The sequence below is a fragment of the Magallana gigas genome, chromosome 1 (assembly GCF_963853765.1).
Source record: "Magallana gigas chromosome 1, xbMagGiga1.1, whole genome shotgun sequence".
Lineage (NCBI taxonomy): Eukaryota > Metazoa > Mollusca > Bivalvia > Ostreida > Ostreidae > Magallana > Magallana gigas.
In genome coordinates, this window is record NC_088853.1 from 20278977 (window position 1) to 20297925 (window position 18949).

The 18949-nt window shown below is 31.3% G+C and overlaps 2 protein-coding genes across 7 annotated transcripts in view; both read left to right on the forward strand.

Moving 5' to 3' along the window:
* Nucleotides 1–18949, forward strand: part of LOC105344873 (transcription intermediary factor 1-beta) — a 117779-nt gene that overhangs the window by 88857 nt on the left and 9973 nt on the right. The gene's annotated exons all lie outside the window — the stretch shown is intronic.
* Nucleotides 12–11810, forward strand: LOC136276288 (E3 ubiquitin-protein ligase Trim36-like). Its single transcript, XM_066087909.1, has 4 exons — nucleotides 12–389; nucleotides 3062–3891; nucleotides 7610–7682; nucleotides 11183–11810. Exons 1-4 carry the CDS (start codon nucleotides 224–226, stop codon nucleotides 11275–11277), a joined length of 1164 nt encoding a protein of 387 aa, XP_065943981.1. The 5' UTR covers nucleotides 12–223; the 3' UTR covers nucleotides 11278–11810.

An 18949-nucleotide genomic window follows, 5' to 3' on the forward strand; every position in this document is an offset into this window, starting at 1 on the left:
ACGAGCAGTGTTCAGCTTTAAATATAAACTTGAATTTAATATGTAAAACATGTTCTGTCCCCATGACTGTTTTTTGGTGAATGTTAAATGTTGCTGCATGTCGTTTGTAACAATTACCTCCTGCGGTGAAGTGTTTTAATTTTTCAGAGTACAGGTCTATATACCAGTACGTGGACATGATTTTTAACAAGGTTGATCATAACTCAGCTTATCCAGTAAATCTATGAACACAATCGGATGTTTTCAAATATGGATTAAATTCTTGGTAATATACTGTCGACGCTTTGTGAAAAAATGTATGCAAGACTTGTTTCGGTGTATGTGTTGTCATAGCACCATACTGAACGGAGCAAAGGAATTAAGCAAAGGAGTAAGATGTCAAAATCGAGGTAATGTACACAAAATAAGTATAAAGATCATACATTACATTATTTACATGCTGTACGCAAACGATTTATGGGCGGTGATTTTTACTGAAAACTAATTTTAAATGAAATTTATATTCCTCGACAGCGTTCACCTTTACAGAAATTAAAAACTTTTACTTCTTATATCGTTCGTTTCTATTCAGTTTAAGTTTAACACAGCTTTTTCACATTTTTGAATAGACTCTGGCAATGACAAATGCACGGTAAACAACAATAAATTGTTTTTCTTCATATTGTAACCGGAAACAGAAAATCAGGAGTTTTCTATATTCTCCTAAGTTCAAATTTACCAACTGATTAAGTTTTCAAAAATTCTTATATAAAAAAAATAATAATGCCCAAAATTCTACTGTTTAAAGGTTTTCCCAAGTTCTGTATTGATTTCAAGATTATGTTCAACACCTCGTTATATAAATTAAAAGATTTGAACAGTTTCAATAATTTATTATAACAAATGTAAATGTGACTTTAAAAATTGATAACAAATAACAAGTATATTTTCCACAAATATAACATGAGGAGTGTGAATATTCTCTAAATAAATTACTAGAAATATGAAAATAAATTATTTTGCAAAAATTTGACAATAGAAATAAGTTATGAGGGAGGAATGAAAATATGTGTTTATTGCACTAGTGGGTGGTCAATAATGAGCACGGGAATTACCAAGTATAACAATAGTAACACGTACTGAACTATACAACAGACAGCATTGGACCAGATTAGCTATATGTAAAGGATATCTTATTCGACCCTGAATCAATCAAATGACTCTACTAAGGCTACATTATCAAATAAATACATTGTTAAAGAATCCCCTATAAAATAGGAAACGAACATGAAGTTCTTGTGAAGGATAAAGGAAACGAACCTACGTTCTTGACCCTAATAGAGTGAACTTAAATCTGCCGAGTGGCCATATATATACACCTAGCGAACAAATAAAACTCTTTAAATCTATAATCCTATAAGCTGAGAGGATCGGTCTCGACCAATAAAATTGCAGGTAATATAATGCGTACGGGTAGAATGACAACATGGCGGTGAAATCGAAATAAGCATGGGATATAAAAGGATCATGTGAAAAATATAAAACTTAGAGGACTTAAACGGTAATACAGACTAAACGGTATGTTATAGATATGAAGTGAGGGTTGAATTAAAGCAAATATATCTTCAGGAAAATCAAAATTGTTACAATACGAATAATCGGAGTTGATTCGTTTTAATGCAGTAAAATTAATTTCCGCTGAAAAGTAAGTTAAGTAAATATAGTTTAACCATGGCTACAACTGTCCAGTTCTCTAAATACGAACAACACCATACGTTAAAGCTGGCATGAATTCATAAAACCATATTAGTTTTGATCGCTCCTTTACTGCCACTGGGGTATTTATACCGGTTGAGAAAGTTACGGTCGGTTGCCTTCCTATCTAGGCATTCAGGTTGCATGGACATCTAAATGCATGAACAGCACATTGTAGAGAAATGTTTGTAAAAACAACAATCAATAAAATACGAAATATATTACAGTATGATGCAATTAGTATTCGTACAAAATGGCTGCGTGTTTACTTACGCGATGAAACGTCTCTGCTTTGACTATAAATAAATGTTGTTTAAAAATAGCTGTGGGATACTGGTTGTTATATTTAGCAAAACACGTCATGTGACATCAAAACATCATGTGACTTGTTGTTGTCGTCTGCATTATTTCCGGAAATATACTTCTTGAAAGAGAGATGGGTAGAAAGGGTAAAGAGTTATCAAGCGTGTAAAAGAAGTATAAAGAATTATACTTTTCCCATGACTTGTTGTGCTACTTATGATTTTAGGCAGATACATTAATGCAATGCTGATTAAAATATTTAAGCATATAAAAATAAGCCATCGATAGGGTTTCAATTTGACCTTAATGATAATGCATGGAGTCAACATCTAGTAAACGATACCAGAGTGTCTTTTTAATAACCCATCATGACCTCAATACTGTTTTTATGACTTTTGCTGCCGTTATTAAATACATTGTGAAATATGACACGGTTTCCGGACATTCCATGTATAATGTTTTGAGATGAAATTTAAAAAACTATATTTTCAATGTGAATATTTTAAATAGAGGTCATGAACGTATAAATTTCATGTTAAAGCGTCTTTAAGCAGTTTTGATACCTTTTATTATTCAGATATACATTAGAAAGTCAAAGATTTGTTACTAATTTTCTGTTTGATAACTACTGCTGCCGTTATTAAATAATTTTAAGGAGGTTACGTGATACGGTTTCCAAGCATTCCGTGTATAATAATTTGGAATTGAATCAAACAAAAACCTTTTCAATGTAAATATTGAATATAATAATACCGTTAATATATTCTTGTCTTACATAGTGAAATTATGATATAATTTACCACGCCTCATCTATTCTGCCATTATAATTTGTTTTGACAATTTCAGTATTCAGAATCTAATATTGATTTGAGGAAAATTATTTGCATTTTTTTTTCGATAATTTTGATGACAATAAAAACAGATTTAAAAATTAAAAATATATTTTACGTTTTTACAGAATAACACGTTATGTTATGAAAAAAATATCAAAATTAAATTTAATGTTAATATTTTCTTTATGTAGGTTATATAAAAAAAATGGCAAGGACATCGTCATTTGCTCAACATTATCTAGAGTGCGACAGTTGTGAAGAAAATCCTGCACAATACTTCTGTAAGATGTGTGCAGGTCACCTTTGTGAACCGTGTAAATGCGAGCATGGAAAGAAAAAAATAACTCGAAATCACGAAATTGTTTCCTTGACATCAAAGAACGAGGACATGGTAGATCAACTCAATTGTACTCGCCATACAAAGAAGAAGTTAGAATGTTACTGCAACCGTTGTAGAGAACCAATATGTACAGAATGCATCATAGAATCCCATAATGGACATTCTGTGAAATCCTTGTCCACAGTCTACAAAGAATTAACCGATCACTTTAAGCAAGAAAAAGAGGAAATAGACAAAATTCTTCTGCCAAGGCACAATGGGTTGCTCGCTAAAGAAAAAGAAAAACGAAAAGCATTTACTAAAAAAGCCAACAGAATTCAGATGAAAATTGATGCGCATTTACACAATGTTGTTGAAATGGTAAACCAGGTTGGCAGACAGACAGTTACAAGTTTACTAATTGCCAAAAACGACGGACTAAGGGAAATGGATACAACCACAGAGAGCTTAGAAAAACGAATCATCCAACTTCATCAAATGAGTAAACAATTATCAGCAAAACTTGAAGCAAAGCCTGATATTTCATTTTTTAATTTAACCTACACTAACAATCTGAAACGATTTCAATCATTACCTACATCTGCTGATTACACACTGACCGATGTTCGGCCTCAGCATATGAATATTACAATGCTTTTAGGAAAACCACCAGTTCTGCAAAGCTCCAACTACATACAAAGGGTAAATTTCGAAGAGTTAAATTTTACCTTTAAAATGTTTTCATAATTTGGAGATATTAATTAAAAATCCGTTCAGTGGCCGCATTTAAGTGATAGGGCTTTTTGTCCGTCTATACACATCTTTAATCGGATGCATATTTTACTCTCATTTCCACCATCTGATCTATAATTGAGAGAGAGAGAGACAATTTTAGAAAAAATGGTGTATAGTGCTATCAAACCAGTTTGTTATGTCGGAAACTAATATAAGGTAACAAAATTATGTTATCTATTATTTTCATTTGATTTGGTTCATGTTTTACAAACAAATTACCTATGGTTAAAGGACGTGTAGTGACAAAAAAGTGTCATAAAAGCTGGAATTGTCCTTGAAAGTCATGTGAAAAGTATGCGATTTCTCCGTCTTATGCTCTGTCCTTCAGCACCTAAGTGCACTGTCATTTCTAACAAAACTGCGCATTATATATCTATACTTATAAATTAAGGCAGTTTGCAAATAAACTACAAAATGACTGCACCAGAGTACTTGCTTACACTTTTTGGTATTTTAACACATGTGAAATGATGTCCGTAATGTATAATTGAATTTTATCTGATAAGATATTATCGTGAAAATAATCAAAAATATACTTTCATATTCGATAAACAAGCCCGAAAAAGCAAAATTATGAGTAAGGTAGTGGACACGCTTTGGTGGATTCAAGTCAGGGATAGTCTCGATCAAAATATATACTTGCAATGAAATTATATTGAATTATTACGTATAGAAGGAATATATTTACTGTGAGCCTATTTAGAGAATATATAAAAGTTAAGATTTGACAAATGTTGAAACAATAAAATAAGTCAATTCGTTTCTACAGTGGGCGATTTTAGTATTCAAGGGGCACGGTCACGATTTTGATCAAATTCTATTTTTTTGTTTTTACTATTTACAATGCTTTAGAAATGCATTTCTAATTATCAAATAAAATTTGAGAGGCACTCGTAGAGTTATAAGCAAGATACTGGGCTCACAATTCTTTGTCATGTAAACAAGGTTCGTGCCCTGTTTTTGTTTACATAGGTTCAATATACCAGTAAAGAACCTTTTTTCAGCTTATTTGTCTATCTTTTTATTTATTTTAAGCATAGATAAACAGTTCCTAACATTTAATACATTCGTTTTAGGTTAAAAAATAAAAATGTGTACTTCAACGTTCAAAATGTAAACAAACGCTATGTTTACATAACGAAGAATTTCAAGCTCTGTAACTCGCTTATAACTCAACAAATGACACTCAAATTTCGGTTGCCTATTAAAATGCCTTTCTGAAGCATTGTTAATATTAAAATCGGAAACATAATTTTTGACCAAAATCGTGACCATGCACCTTTATATACTCATTGGGATAGAACTTTCCAGAGGTGTAACCAAGAACGCGGATTGACTAATTAACGAAAAGTGTAGGACGAGTTCATCATGCATTGCGGGAAAATACCTTGGATCGGACTTCCATTTATTCAAAAAGTTAATAAATAAAATGGAACAATTGATACAATTTTAAGGTCGGTAGCGGGTTTAAAATTTTGCGCCCTCTGCGCAGGGTATTGCGCATTACTGTTGTAAAACACAAATTTAAAGTAAAATGTTCAATGATACATGTTATCATGTAATGTTTTTATTTCAGAAAAATTACTTATCAAAAAATTATTTTAAGTGAAATGAATCGTTAAAATAATGTCAGACGTATTTTAATTTTTTCGCTGCTTCTTCAAAATCGACGTTATTGTCGTCGGAGTCAACGTCTTAGGATGACGTCAGTTGAGACTCTGACGTAACAATTGACAAAAATTAACGTCGTGCATTTTCTATAACAGCGTCAATAATTAAAATCAAAACTATAATTTGCAAAATAAAAACATCTACGCGACCCTTCTACGTTCTGTGTGAGTGGAAATGTATTTTTTCTTCTAATACAAATAAAATTAAATTTGATTCGTAAACATCCTTTTGTTTTATACAATTCTATAATGTAAAATGGCTGGCACGACACGTTCATAGGATCAAGCTATGAGGACGGATAGCCTAAAAACCATCCGGTCAATTTCGTTTAAATTTGGCAAAAAGTTTACTTATACATTAACCTTTCATCGCTGAAAATTTAAAGAAAATCGTATGTTTGTAATTTTTTAAACATGAAATTGAAAATGAAAACCCTCATTTTCCTGTATAATCCTATATAAAATGTCGGTGATGAATCGGACATACGACCAAAATTTGAGCGCGACAAACAGATAAACTATCCGGTCAATTTACTTTATATTTTGCAGATAGTTTACTCATAAGTTGACATTTCACTGTAAAAAAAATTAAAGGAAATCGTATGTTTGAAACATTCTCCCCCGAGACTCCTTAATAATGGAAAGAACTTTCGAAAACGGGGTGCCAAGAAATGGGTTGAAAGATACGGCGAGTTAACCATCAGCTTTGACCAGCTACTTTGAATCTAACAACTTTGGATTAATATATGCATGCAAATGGATAATAATGCATAACCTATCGTGTTTTAATTTGAATTCATACATTTTTATACCACGACATAGTTGTTATACAGCTGAAACATTAATGAACAGATAAATATAGTCTACGTCGATATACTATCAATTGCAACTTCTCGGAAGTTGGTTAATTAAGATAAGGAAAAATTTGTACACCAAAATGAAAAAAAAATATGGTTCAACATATTAAGCATTATATTATAATGATGTGTAAAAAATTAAGGGGTATCATTTAATGTCATAATTAAAACTCAAGCCGAATTGTTTGCATAAGATATGCGAAAAAATTCAGCTAATGTGACAATGGATAAGGTTAAATTATATGAAATATTTATCCTCAGGTAGTGTAGATATCAATTGGTCAAAAACATTATCCCTTGGTACGGTTGGACCACTATCTAGAGAGGTGTTAAATTGTTTCAGAAAGTATTAAGCGTATGAGAATACTGTTTTCTCATAAACAATTTCAGTTAGAAAAAAAGCTTGTGTTTTCACATCCTTAGGTAAAGTATATTAAGATTGTTCATAGCATGACCAATGAGGGCCAGTTTGGAAGGGTTGAATTATCATTGTAGAATAAATGAAAGGGAATCTTAAGACATTTTTTTTGTTCATCACCTCAAGCCACGGTTTGGAGTCAGCAAAGCTCTTTCCTATTCATCAATCCATTGCTGTTCTAACACATATAATGTCGAAATCAGAAATATATACGCCCAATGAATCTTAATTGAAGGCCAATCTCCGACTACCCAGTACTCGTATTTCTCAAGAATTAGATAAAGTACGAGCCATTCACGTCTCTTGTAATCAGGATCTGATGGAATAGGACTGTACATATTGGACGTGGTTTGCAATAATGTATACTATTCTAAATAACAAATCTAAGCAAAAGAGTAGGTAGAATAAATTTGAACATCTTTTAAAACTTTTAAACAAGATATACTATACTAATTGTGTAAAGAAACAGCAACATCAAAATTAATCTAGGCAACATTATTCAAAGGTGTGTCTAGTGAATAATACCTACATTATTTTTTTTTAATTATGAAATGTGTTTGTTTGCCTGTATATTGAGTAAAATGAGGTGAGATATTCCTAATAAGTAGTTTAATGAAAATACGTGTATACATATAATCTTTGGAGGAAAAAATACTTATTGCACTACTCTTTTTTATTAGGAAAATAAATCGGGTCATGATCAGTCACGAAATACCAACCGCAAATGGAAACCTCCAGGACTTTCTAAAGACGGTAAGTGTGAACATATACGATGTGTGTGTGTGTGTGTGTGTGTGTGTGTGTGTGTGTGTGTGTGTGTGTGTGTGTGTGTGTGTGTGTGTGTGTGTGTGTGTGTGTGTGTGTATATATATATATATATATATATATATATATATATATATATATATATATTATAGCATTGAATGATTTATTTTTGACGTCGTCGTGTCAATAACTGCCGTCAGGTGAGCAGACAAATTGAATAACGCGCGTTAGCGCGTTATGATAATTTGTCTGCTCACCTGACGGCAGTTATTGACACGACGACGTCAAAAATAAATCATTTAATGCTTATATTTACATTCCCTTACTGAAGAAATCAATTGTTTACTGAAATAAATCGATATAAAGTGGAGACCACGGAGGGAGTAAATTAGTAACAGCAAGAACAGCTGATTTGTAATACCGGTTTAAACTGGTTTTTACAGAGACCATTGAGATGAGATCGACGAGCATGAAAATATAATCCATGAAAAATAACTTTTGAAATGTTGCTTTTAACAATAAAGTCAACTGTTTTGTTGAATAATTATAAAACATGGTGTTTTGACAACATTTATGAAATACATTTTTTAACCGATTACATAGAAATCACTGTTTGAGAACTACTTATGTAAATTACATGTAAATTCATACGCAGTGAATAGGTGTTGCATTTAGAGGCATTTAAACATCACGGAATTTAATGGAAAAACACAGTAGAATGTAAATATATATATATATATATATTCAGCCGAATAGATTCTTTAGAATTGAGATCAAATGCAGGTAAAAACTTTTTTTTCGAAAAATCGGAGTCAAGATGGGTCAAACGTATTTTTAGTTTTAAAACACCTTGCTACACTGAACAGTCACAACAGGCACGTTTCTCGGATTAAAGAAGATGTGTGGATAAGGCGTGTAAAATGTACATACGTAGTCGGGAAAGCTACTGAAAAATTAAAATGTAAATTAATCTGATACTATTGAAAAATTATTTAAAACAATATATATTTAACATATCGTTGGTTTTTATCCAAAAAATATGTTCAATACATAGAATATGTCGACTTAAACAGGCGTCTACGTATTAAAACCTGCAAATACTGTCATTTTTTAGAACTTCAAGGCATTTTCTTTTATAGAGTGGGTCGGTGCTCCATATTCTTCTCATAGTCTGAATAAGGTCTATTGGAAAGCAACCCGATTTTCATCAACAAAAACGTGGAGAGATGACCCACTATACATTAAAAATATCATTTTGTATCGAAACAATTGAAAGTTTTGAACAAATAATACAAGTCCATAAATGCGTGGTCAAAGTCACACGTAATATTTAAACAGCCTACTTTGATGTGTCTGAAATGGCTCAGGGGTTAGAGTACCTGCCATATGCTAACCTTATATATCTAGGGTTTTTATGTTATGGGTTCGATACAACCAAAATTTCAGGAATTTTTTTTTTCTTATTGTTTATTAAATATATTAAAACTGAATATAGCTAGAAATTGTGCTTTTGCAAAATAAATAGATTTAATAGGGAAAAATAAATTCAAAATTGTATTTCACTACTTAACCGAATGGGCATTTGCGCATTCTTATTCCACCCATCTTCTTTATCCCATAAAGTAAGAATAACACAATGTAATTATCTCCAAATGGCGTAAAATACCTTCAGTATGTGAATTACAATCATGTTTGCTTTTAACTGAAAAGCGGCGGACATGCATGTATTGCCATTCTATTATTATTATTTATATACAAGACAATATAAATATAATTTCCTTTTTACTACAATTTGAATCAAAGCATCACTAGCCTATTCGAAAAATTGTATCACACTATTTATTTATATATACTGGTTTGTGCAAAATGCTGAAATTGAAATCAATTTGAAAAATAAAATACATTGCAAATATTACGCAAGGTGATCATCAACAAAATATTTGGAAAACTATACTTCTTTAAACAGATGAAAGCTTTTACACGTTGTACTTTGCGATATTTTGCGCTTTCCCAAAAACTCCATAGATCATACGTATTCAAATGATGCGCACTTTTTCAGCTTAGACCAACACATAATTGGTGGGATGTAATTTTGATTTCATTGATGACTACTGTTTTATTATATATAATGTTGTAGTTGAATAACCAGGAGAATCATAGTCATTTCATGCAATTTTATGCTATGCTTTGCAATTTTAATGATATGCTAGGAAATTTTGAAGCAATACTATGAGGTTTAAATGCTATGCAATGAGAAATTGAAATGAAGGGTTTATTGATACAGTATGTTATGCTACACTTCCTGTGATATGCCATGAGAATTGAAAAAAAAAACGCCATCGTTTGCAGAAGAGTTCCAAACGTAGTAAAACGATTAGAAGCCAAAGTTTACCACTAATTTGCAATGTGAACGTGTATTCTTTAAAATGAACGTTTTTAAAACCGAGTTAAAATCATGATGTATGCTATTCTCTGGTATGACAAATGAGATCGTATGCAATTGTATGAGATTTTAATACGATGATATTTACATGTTATGTTATGCTATGGTGTATGTTGTTAATTAAATCTGCTTGAACTGACTATAGATAGCATTTTTTATTCCACTTTGTCTGAAAGCGAAAATAATTGCAGTTCACAGGAGACAGCAGCCTACGATATTCAGAGTTGGAGACCTTTAGTTATCATTGTCATATAATGGGAACTTTTACTATAGATAAAAGCGTTTTTATTGTCACCTGTTAGAGTTATATCAAATTTGAGAATAATATTGTAAATTCTACCGTCTGGTTTTTAGTGGGGTCATATTAAAACACCCCAATTTTGCTATATGTTAAAGGAATTGCAGATCTAGATTTGTACAATGGAATCATAAAAAAATTAAGACAAATACTTTTGAGAAGAGCATTTTTGAGGCGTTGAAAACTTCATAACCGTACAGAGTACAGGTTTTTTTTAAAATTCTTTTTCTCATAACCTACTCATACAGAGCTCCATTTTATCATAACATCATGAAAGCACAATGGCAAGGCTCACCTACTAAACACAGGAAAAATCGTTCAAAAACAAAATTGTCCACAGAAAATCCAAATATTTTTTTTTCTGTGTTTTGTTTAATGTGTTCAGTTTTATAACTGGTATCGACAAATATTCATAAAAGGTATAAATACACTGTACAATTATTTGAATGCGAAAAGCATGAGCAATGAAAACGAAAGTCAGCCTCCTTAAATGATATTTTTTAAAATTTACGTTGGGTTAGATTATTGTTCCAGAAACGAAAGGTAAGAAATCAGAATGCGATTTTTTTTCAGATTTCAATTTACCGTTTTATAGAACACAACAACCGTCACCCTTGCGTTACTCTCTAAATGATTCATGTTAATTATTAAAGTTACAAGAAGTTACATATAAGATTAGAATCCACTAAAAAAAAATTAATATTTCCATTCACGAACTTAATTTTTAATCATTTTTTTTTTTTGCAGATAATGACATTGAAAATAGATCAAGAAGAAGATTGATGCAGTCTTACACAAAATACTTTTTATCAAAAAGTTGCTCGGATTTATCCAACAACTAAAACTTCAGAATGTTATGAGAATTAATTGGAAATATGTGTGCGAATCTGCCAGTGCACTAAATTGTGGAGTTTTATCTTCATTTGGGAGTTTTAAAATTTTGCGCCAAAGATGACAGTTTTTTAACAAAAACTTCACAGTTACTTCAAACGAAGTTGTTTTTCTTGTTTTATATAATTTAAGAGAAAGATGTTATAAAACTTTTATTTATTAGGAGCCCTTAAGTTACCTTACAACACCTAGACAAACGTTTCTAAGCCACTGTGTCACAAAATGGTGATTTAAATGTTTTGTTAAACAGTTTGTTACGATGGATTTGGTTGTACATGTATAGTGTCATAGCTCAGTGGTCAAAGTATTGGGCAAGTGATCCGCAAATAACGAGTTCAAATCCGCCCTGAGCTTTTTCCTGTATTTTGAATTATAATTGTTTTTTTTTTAATTTTACATTTTTACGCATATCTGACTTTTTTACCTCTTATACTTAATGATTTATTACAGTATCGATGTTAAATAACATCTATGTAAGCTTTATGCGATTTCTTTTATTGTGATTTATTAGTATGTATAGTGCCTTTAGCATCAGGGGTTACGCGCAATGTTTGTTGACCAATCAAATTTGCAGGTCAGTACGCGTGACAAGTTTTGGCGTCAATTTGGCGGATTATAGTGTTCAGTGGTAAACGAATATTATCTATCGTCAGAACTATCGTCTAATCATATGTTTATTGTTTGTTAAAGCAATAACAAGTGCTTCAAGGACTTATCGGAAATCCTTAAAGTGAACAACAGTAAGTATTTATGTACATTTAACGTTTAATATCCCAGGATCGTCATGTAGGCTATCGTCCAGACCTAATTGGTAAACAATGGCGTCATGTTCAGTGACTCGCGTTTGTCTATTGGGTCATTCATATATCCGTCAGCTTAGAGACAGTATATGGTCCACATGCAGAGTAGTGTGCACATTTTAGAATCACACGCAGGGTAGTGTGCAACTTTCATTCACACGCAGAGTAGTGTGCAACATTTTAATATTACCTTTAAGAGAAGTGTGCACAATTTTTACGAGCATAAGCCATTTGTGTGTTATCCAGTATTACAGGTAGAGTAACATGTAAGTAATAGTCATACACATACAGTAGAAGTGTGGGTGTGCAACTTTTCAAAATTAGTTTCTTCATGCAGATCCTAGTGTTGTGCGCACCAATTTGGTTTTACTACACATGAGTGAGATAATTTCTATTCACTTACACAGTTGGGGGCACACATGATACAGTATTGTGTTCAAATATTTTAAATCGTTTAGACATAAGCATTCTCAGTCAGTCTAGCGACAAGTGTCAGAGTTATGCAACACGCAATCTATGAGGATTCAATTCACTTGTACAATAGGTACATTGTGCACTTATAGTTGTCATATATCTCTCTCTTTCTAGAATTGAATAATCTACTAGCAATAGTTGTGGTAAATACAAAGTGTATTAATGGATATAAATTTAATCCAGTTGACACAACATGCATTGCTTATTTCTCTGTAGATTGGGAAGCTAGCAATTTGGATAAGCAAACATATATACAACATCTAAGGCATTTCATGTCCCTTGTATACCTTATATTTTATCATTCAATGCACTGTAGTAAAAAGTATGTTACCACGCAGGAAGCGAAAATCGGCTCTTGACCCCCTAGCCACGGGGAACCCTACCACAAGTACATAAAAAACAAGGGTAGACATCGACTATAGTATACCTGCAATTGGCAGCCGAACTAATCCGCCAACAACAGGTCACTGCCGCTGTAACGAAGAAAATTGACCCGGGTTGAAAATTTGAATGCCTCGACACGTTGAAAATTGACTCTGTTGAAAATTGACTCCAAGTTAAATCAACTGAACTGGAACTTGCTTTATCCGATATAAATGTAATGTTTATAATTGAAAGCTTCAGTTTTTAAACTGTGATTATTGTAATTGTATTTGCAATTTTTATTGTATTGATTACTGTCCGTTACATACTAGTACATTGTATATGGACTTGGTTGATTTTTTTTAAATGTTGATTTGTCCAATTGATATCTAAAGAGTTTTAAATGTTGATTTGTCCAATTGCAGTCATTAAGTTTAGAATTGACAATTTGATATCTATTCGTTTAACTATGTAAAAAAAACTCAGAAGATGAATTTTTTTATTCTGGATGGGACGGGCGAGTCGGGCTACATTGTTTTTTGTTTTTGTTTTGTTTTTTTTTACCTATAATTGATTTTCATTTACTCGCGAGACAGATGTTTAAGGTCACCAAGTACAGGTTCATTATTAGTCTTTACTGTCAGCTTTTTTTTTTGTAGTTTAAAGAAAATACGATATTTCTGTTTTCAAGTGTACTGGAACATAATAAAAAGTGTTGTCTCTATGTCTAAAAGTACATAAATTAACATTATTTCACAAGATATTGTCTGGACTGTCACCTACAATGACATATGACAAATCGTCAACAGTTTTTATTTAACATGTTACTGAATCGACAATTGTTCATAAACTTGCCATATAACTATTTTTGAAGCACCAGCAAACTTTCTGCATATGTCTGCATGTAGTTCCTCTTTTAAATTACAATTGATCGCTATTGTTTTGAAATTTCAATTTCATTAACTATGTTTAAATTTGAAACACAGGCACCCAACGTTACATATTTTTCTCATAATTTAAAATATTTACCCTCTTCGATTATAACGTAGGTGGCTGTGATATTAAGTTCCATCACATACCCCGACCCCGACCCCGACCCCGACCCCGACGCATGCTCATTTCATTGACGAAACAATTATGGTTAATAAACTCCTTTAAGTGTTTCTAGTCAAAGCTATTTAGAAACTACACAAGCAAAATTACATTATTGTCATTCTGTACAAAACTATGTAGGTTGCAAACTTGCTATACATTCCATTTAGCAAAAATCGTTTTTGCCTAAAAAAAATAAAGATTTGTTTCAATCATGTCCATCATATTTAAAGACATTCTGATTTACACAAATATAATTACAAAATGTATACGTTTACGGTATTTACTATAAAAGTTATCATTATAAAAAAATATGTACAACCTAACAGTATTTAAATAGCTACAGAGTTATTTATATAGTATGACATCATTATGGTCAGTGTTAAACCTGTTTTAGTTAATTATATATCATATGGTGAATTCTATTTTTGAATTCTCAATTTCATTGGTCCTTTAAATTCCGTCTCTTTGCTTTGTCCTTTTTGATCTGATCTTCATACTGACCAGATGCGTTTATCATAAGACTAGTACAAATCTATAGACTGTAAGTAATTGTTTTATTTTTTATGCTATTTATATAATTGCTTCATAATAAAGCATATAATATTTGCTAGATAAGTAAATGATATATAGTGAATTGTAAATCTATTTAAATGTAAATTATAATGAGTGAAAACTTAGTGTTTGAGCAACACTCATTATAGTTATTTTAACAATCTTAAGCTAGATAACCTAAATGTAGCTTTAAGAGTATTGATTATATGTATATAGATTCCTTATGAATATATAAAGATCATGAAGATGCAGAGCAACGCTTTGTGTCACACGTAGGTATGCATATATATAAATATCAGATTTGATACTTATTGCCTAAGTTAAGTTTAATAATTTTTATTTATTAAACATTGATAACTATCTTAATTATTAATAACACAGGATAAATATTATTGAACTCTTTAAATATCAGTTAGCACTGTGTTAAGGGGAATAACTCTTGCTTGTAAACTGTGCTTGGCAAAATCATGAAATGGATGTTTTAAATCATATACAATGCAATGATATATTTATGTGTGATTTTTTTTTAAATTTTTATGATGATGTGATATTGATAAACTACTTATTGAGATTCACGTATTGTTAAATATTTCAGAGCTTATATCATATAAAGTAATAATCAAGAACCCTACGGTGGAGCTATTGTGTTTATCTACAATAACACCATCACTACATATACAAAATTTAGATTATCATAGTTTTAACATACTGAGTAGGTGCAAGAAATTAACAATCTGTCGTATAGTAACACTAACCAATAACACGTTTTAACTTAATTGATTAGTCTATCGTGTAACCAAATATACCAGTAACCATATCTTTGAAACATAAATACCACACAAAACTATTGTGATACGCGAATTGTATATTACGAATAAAATAGTTAATACATATTTGAAGGAATGTTATGTCAATTTAAAAAAAAATCCTTTAATTGTTTCATTTTTTCGTCCTACTGCTAAGACATGAAAATCTAAAGAATGAATAAATAAAAACAATGCCAAATAAATCGAAGTTATAAATATTGAGTTGTTAGTTTGTGCTTATATACTGTGGAATTTTGAACTGGTTTCGTGCTGAAAATTCTACGATGCGGGTCAATTTATATAATACAATAATATATGACAATAATGTTTAAGTGAATATATCGCGTTCTAGCGCAACAATGAGAGGCGGTTAAACGTTTCGGTAAAAGGCAGAGATATGTCACCATACAAAAGATTATTCAATATTTAGTATTTTTCACGTGACCTTATAAACATTTCAACGATCAATGTTCCGATTTCAAATAAAATTTCCTCCATTCGTACACCTTGTCTTTAACGCTAGCTGCACTTGTTATTTTATAATGATTGAGTGCGACTTGTGTACGGTTTTCATTATTGTAAACGATAAGTGCACATGTATGATGAACTGACCCGGCACCTAAAAAGTTGGTCGACGCGTTATCATGTCATGTTTCCATATGGTGTCCTCTTATCGATTCACGTAATTTAAAGTGACTGAAGCCAGTTAAAATCTTATGTTCTTCTTATTGAGAAAAAGAAAGATAAAAGGTAAAGTATTCGTAAAATATTCCTTTCAAGTATTATAATATTATCAATTGATGCACAACTTCTTACTATATCCTGTTATTCGTTTTGCATAACGCGATAACAAATTATACTATGTTTAAAATTTCTGTTTGTAGCTATGCACATTGAATAAAAAAACATTTTAAAGTGCGCTAAATTTGGAAACAATTCAACGCATTTTTTTTCAAAGATTTTTTTTTATGCTGATAAGAGTAAACAATGCATGCGGCTCAGTACATTTTGTTTATATTATGGGAAAAACCCAATTTATAAAGAGGGACTGTATAAATTTTTATACATGTATAAGTGTTCACACAGTTTTAACTTTACGTATGTAAAACAACATATATATGTAAAGATGATTACATTTCAATACCGGTATACGGTATCCCTGAAACAATAATTATTTCAAGCAGAAACTTGATCAAAGTAACATTTAACAGTTCCTCCACCAAAATGATCAAGGTTACAAAGAATAATCAGAGGTTTTCTAGGGATATTTTTTAATCAACTGATTAAAATCCCAGTAGATTGGCATTAAGATGTGAGAAGAAAATAGGAACACTTATCAACTTTTAGTTGTTGAGAACTCAAATACAACGTTTATTAAACTTTCATTTGCTTTTACAAGCTAACATATATCCATATATCTCTTATTTACCCCATATTAATCATCCTGGGGGTGGGAACTAGGAACCACAGTGAAAATGGAGGGAACACTGAGTTGGGATTTAAATGAAGTCCCTGTTCAGAAAAAAAACAATATTAACGGGTTTACTACAAAGTTCTTAGGACAGTGACCCGCATTTTGATGAAATTGTGATTAGTCACGTCCAGGAGACTGAAGATTGGGGGATGTTAGCATTGCTTCTGTTGTTCGTACATCACATATAAAACTATGGTGGCTAGTGGAATGTGCAAAGTAAAGTAGCTTACATGAATGGAAGGAAATAAGCATGATTTAAACTTTGACACAGAAATATTTGGGAAAGATAAAATATAACCCAGATGTATTAATAAAATAGAATGTATTGCATAAAAATTAATACGCATAATTGACAACTTATCTAAAAGGGATGGGACATTATGCATCTTTATTTCGGACTCATGAAGATTTTTATGTGGGACCAAAAGCAATGTGATTATTTTATTTTAGGTTTTGATAAATTTCAATAATTATTACACCAACAGTGTTATTAATGTGAATGATAAATTTTTAATCAATGTCAAGGTAAAAGATTGTTGCCGATACATTTTTCATGCTGCTTTGAGTAATCGACAGAGCACATGGCTACAGCTACTTACTGTGTAATCAAAACATTGGTTATATCAGCCTCCAATGTCAATCACTAGTTTAAAATTCAAAATTTTGAGCTGCTTCAGAACTTTATAAGAAATATACTCTTTTAATAATGTTTTGTTTGTAAAGATTTCAATGTCAATTGCGCGGGTAGGCTAAGGCAACTCAGAGTTTAATGACCGTCGATATTATGATCAATTTAAACATTGTTTAAAACAGTGCTGAATATTAATATCAAGTGAATGTGTTCGCCATGATATTATTTTTCTACTTAGGAATCGAGTCCATCTTTCAAGCTGCCGTGCCATGGTATCACGTGACAGTTAAAAATAGATAACTTTTTTACCTTAACAAAAAATCAAAAAGTGTAACACTACCCCAAAGTTCATTTGTATATATTATACATTGTCAATAATTCGATCAGTAATTAGTTTATTTTTATTAGTTTTACTGCTAAAATCCTATTGTTAATTGCAGATAATAAATAATGTCATTATTTTTCGGAAACCCCCTCGACTTCATCAATTTCATTGAAAATGCTTCGTATTTTTTATTTACAGCAACGAAGCACGGGATTCTAGCAACACTTTTGAAGTAATTTAAGTCATACTGTATGCTTTTGATATTTGCCTAATTCAACTTTCGTAATATTCAGGGTAGTGTTACACTTTTGCCTTTTTAGTACACACTGACAGAAGAAAGGCCGGTCAAGCCACATAAATGTCTATCTGCTAATCTTACAAAACTCTCTAATAAAACAAAATATTCATGCCCGTATTATTCTGATTATATCCAAACTGACATTTATCTTAACATTGTGTATCAGCATTAAATTAGTCATATTTCGGCATTGTTTACACTGCATTCCGATGATTTGTCTCCTGACATTGATCTTTTCTACTAAACATGCATGTGACGTCATAAATGATAAATATACGTAATATAGAGAAATCGAAGATATATTCGGTTAGAAGAGTTTCTAGTGACATTTTACGCCTGTAGTTTTTATGATTAAAATCAGAGATAAAGTATAAATTAACATGTTTCTGATTAAAATATGACATCATGCTGCTTATTGTTACGTCATATCGATCCGAGGAAATTTGATCGCTGAGAGTTGCCTTACCATACCCGCGTGGTAGCTGCCTTAATAGCCACTTTTACACCAAAAATAAGAATTTTTTTTTCATGATCAATGCAATAAATTTGAAAATATTCTCTCTGAACTGAAAACTGCAGAGAAATTTGAATTTCCCATTCGTTTTATGATTGGCTGCTATATATTCATAAGCCCCGGCCTTTTAACATAATTGTGTTTGAAAGAATTCAAAACGGGAAATTCCAGGGAACAAAAATAACCTTGTATACAGTATCTTTGTATTATGCATTTTGATAGAAATTGATAGTTATTGTGAATTCAATGCATCTTAAAGATATAGCCTATATTGCGATTTAACGTTTCACG

Excerpts from the sequence above, each read along its gene's own strand:
- LOC136276288 (XM_066087909.1), top strand. The coding sequence starts at position 224 with ATGAACACAATCGGATGTTTTCAAATATGGATTAAATTCTTGGTAATA. Across the intron at positions 390-3,061 it reads AGTAAGATGTCAAAATCGAG|GTTATATAAAAAAAATGGCA; the intron begins GTAATGTACACA and ends TTCTTTATGTAG. Across the intron at positions 3,892-7,609 it reads GCTCCAACTACATACAAAGG|GAAAATAAATCGGGTCATGA; the intron begins GTAAATTTCGAA and ends CTTTTTTATTAG.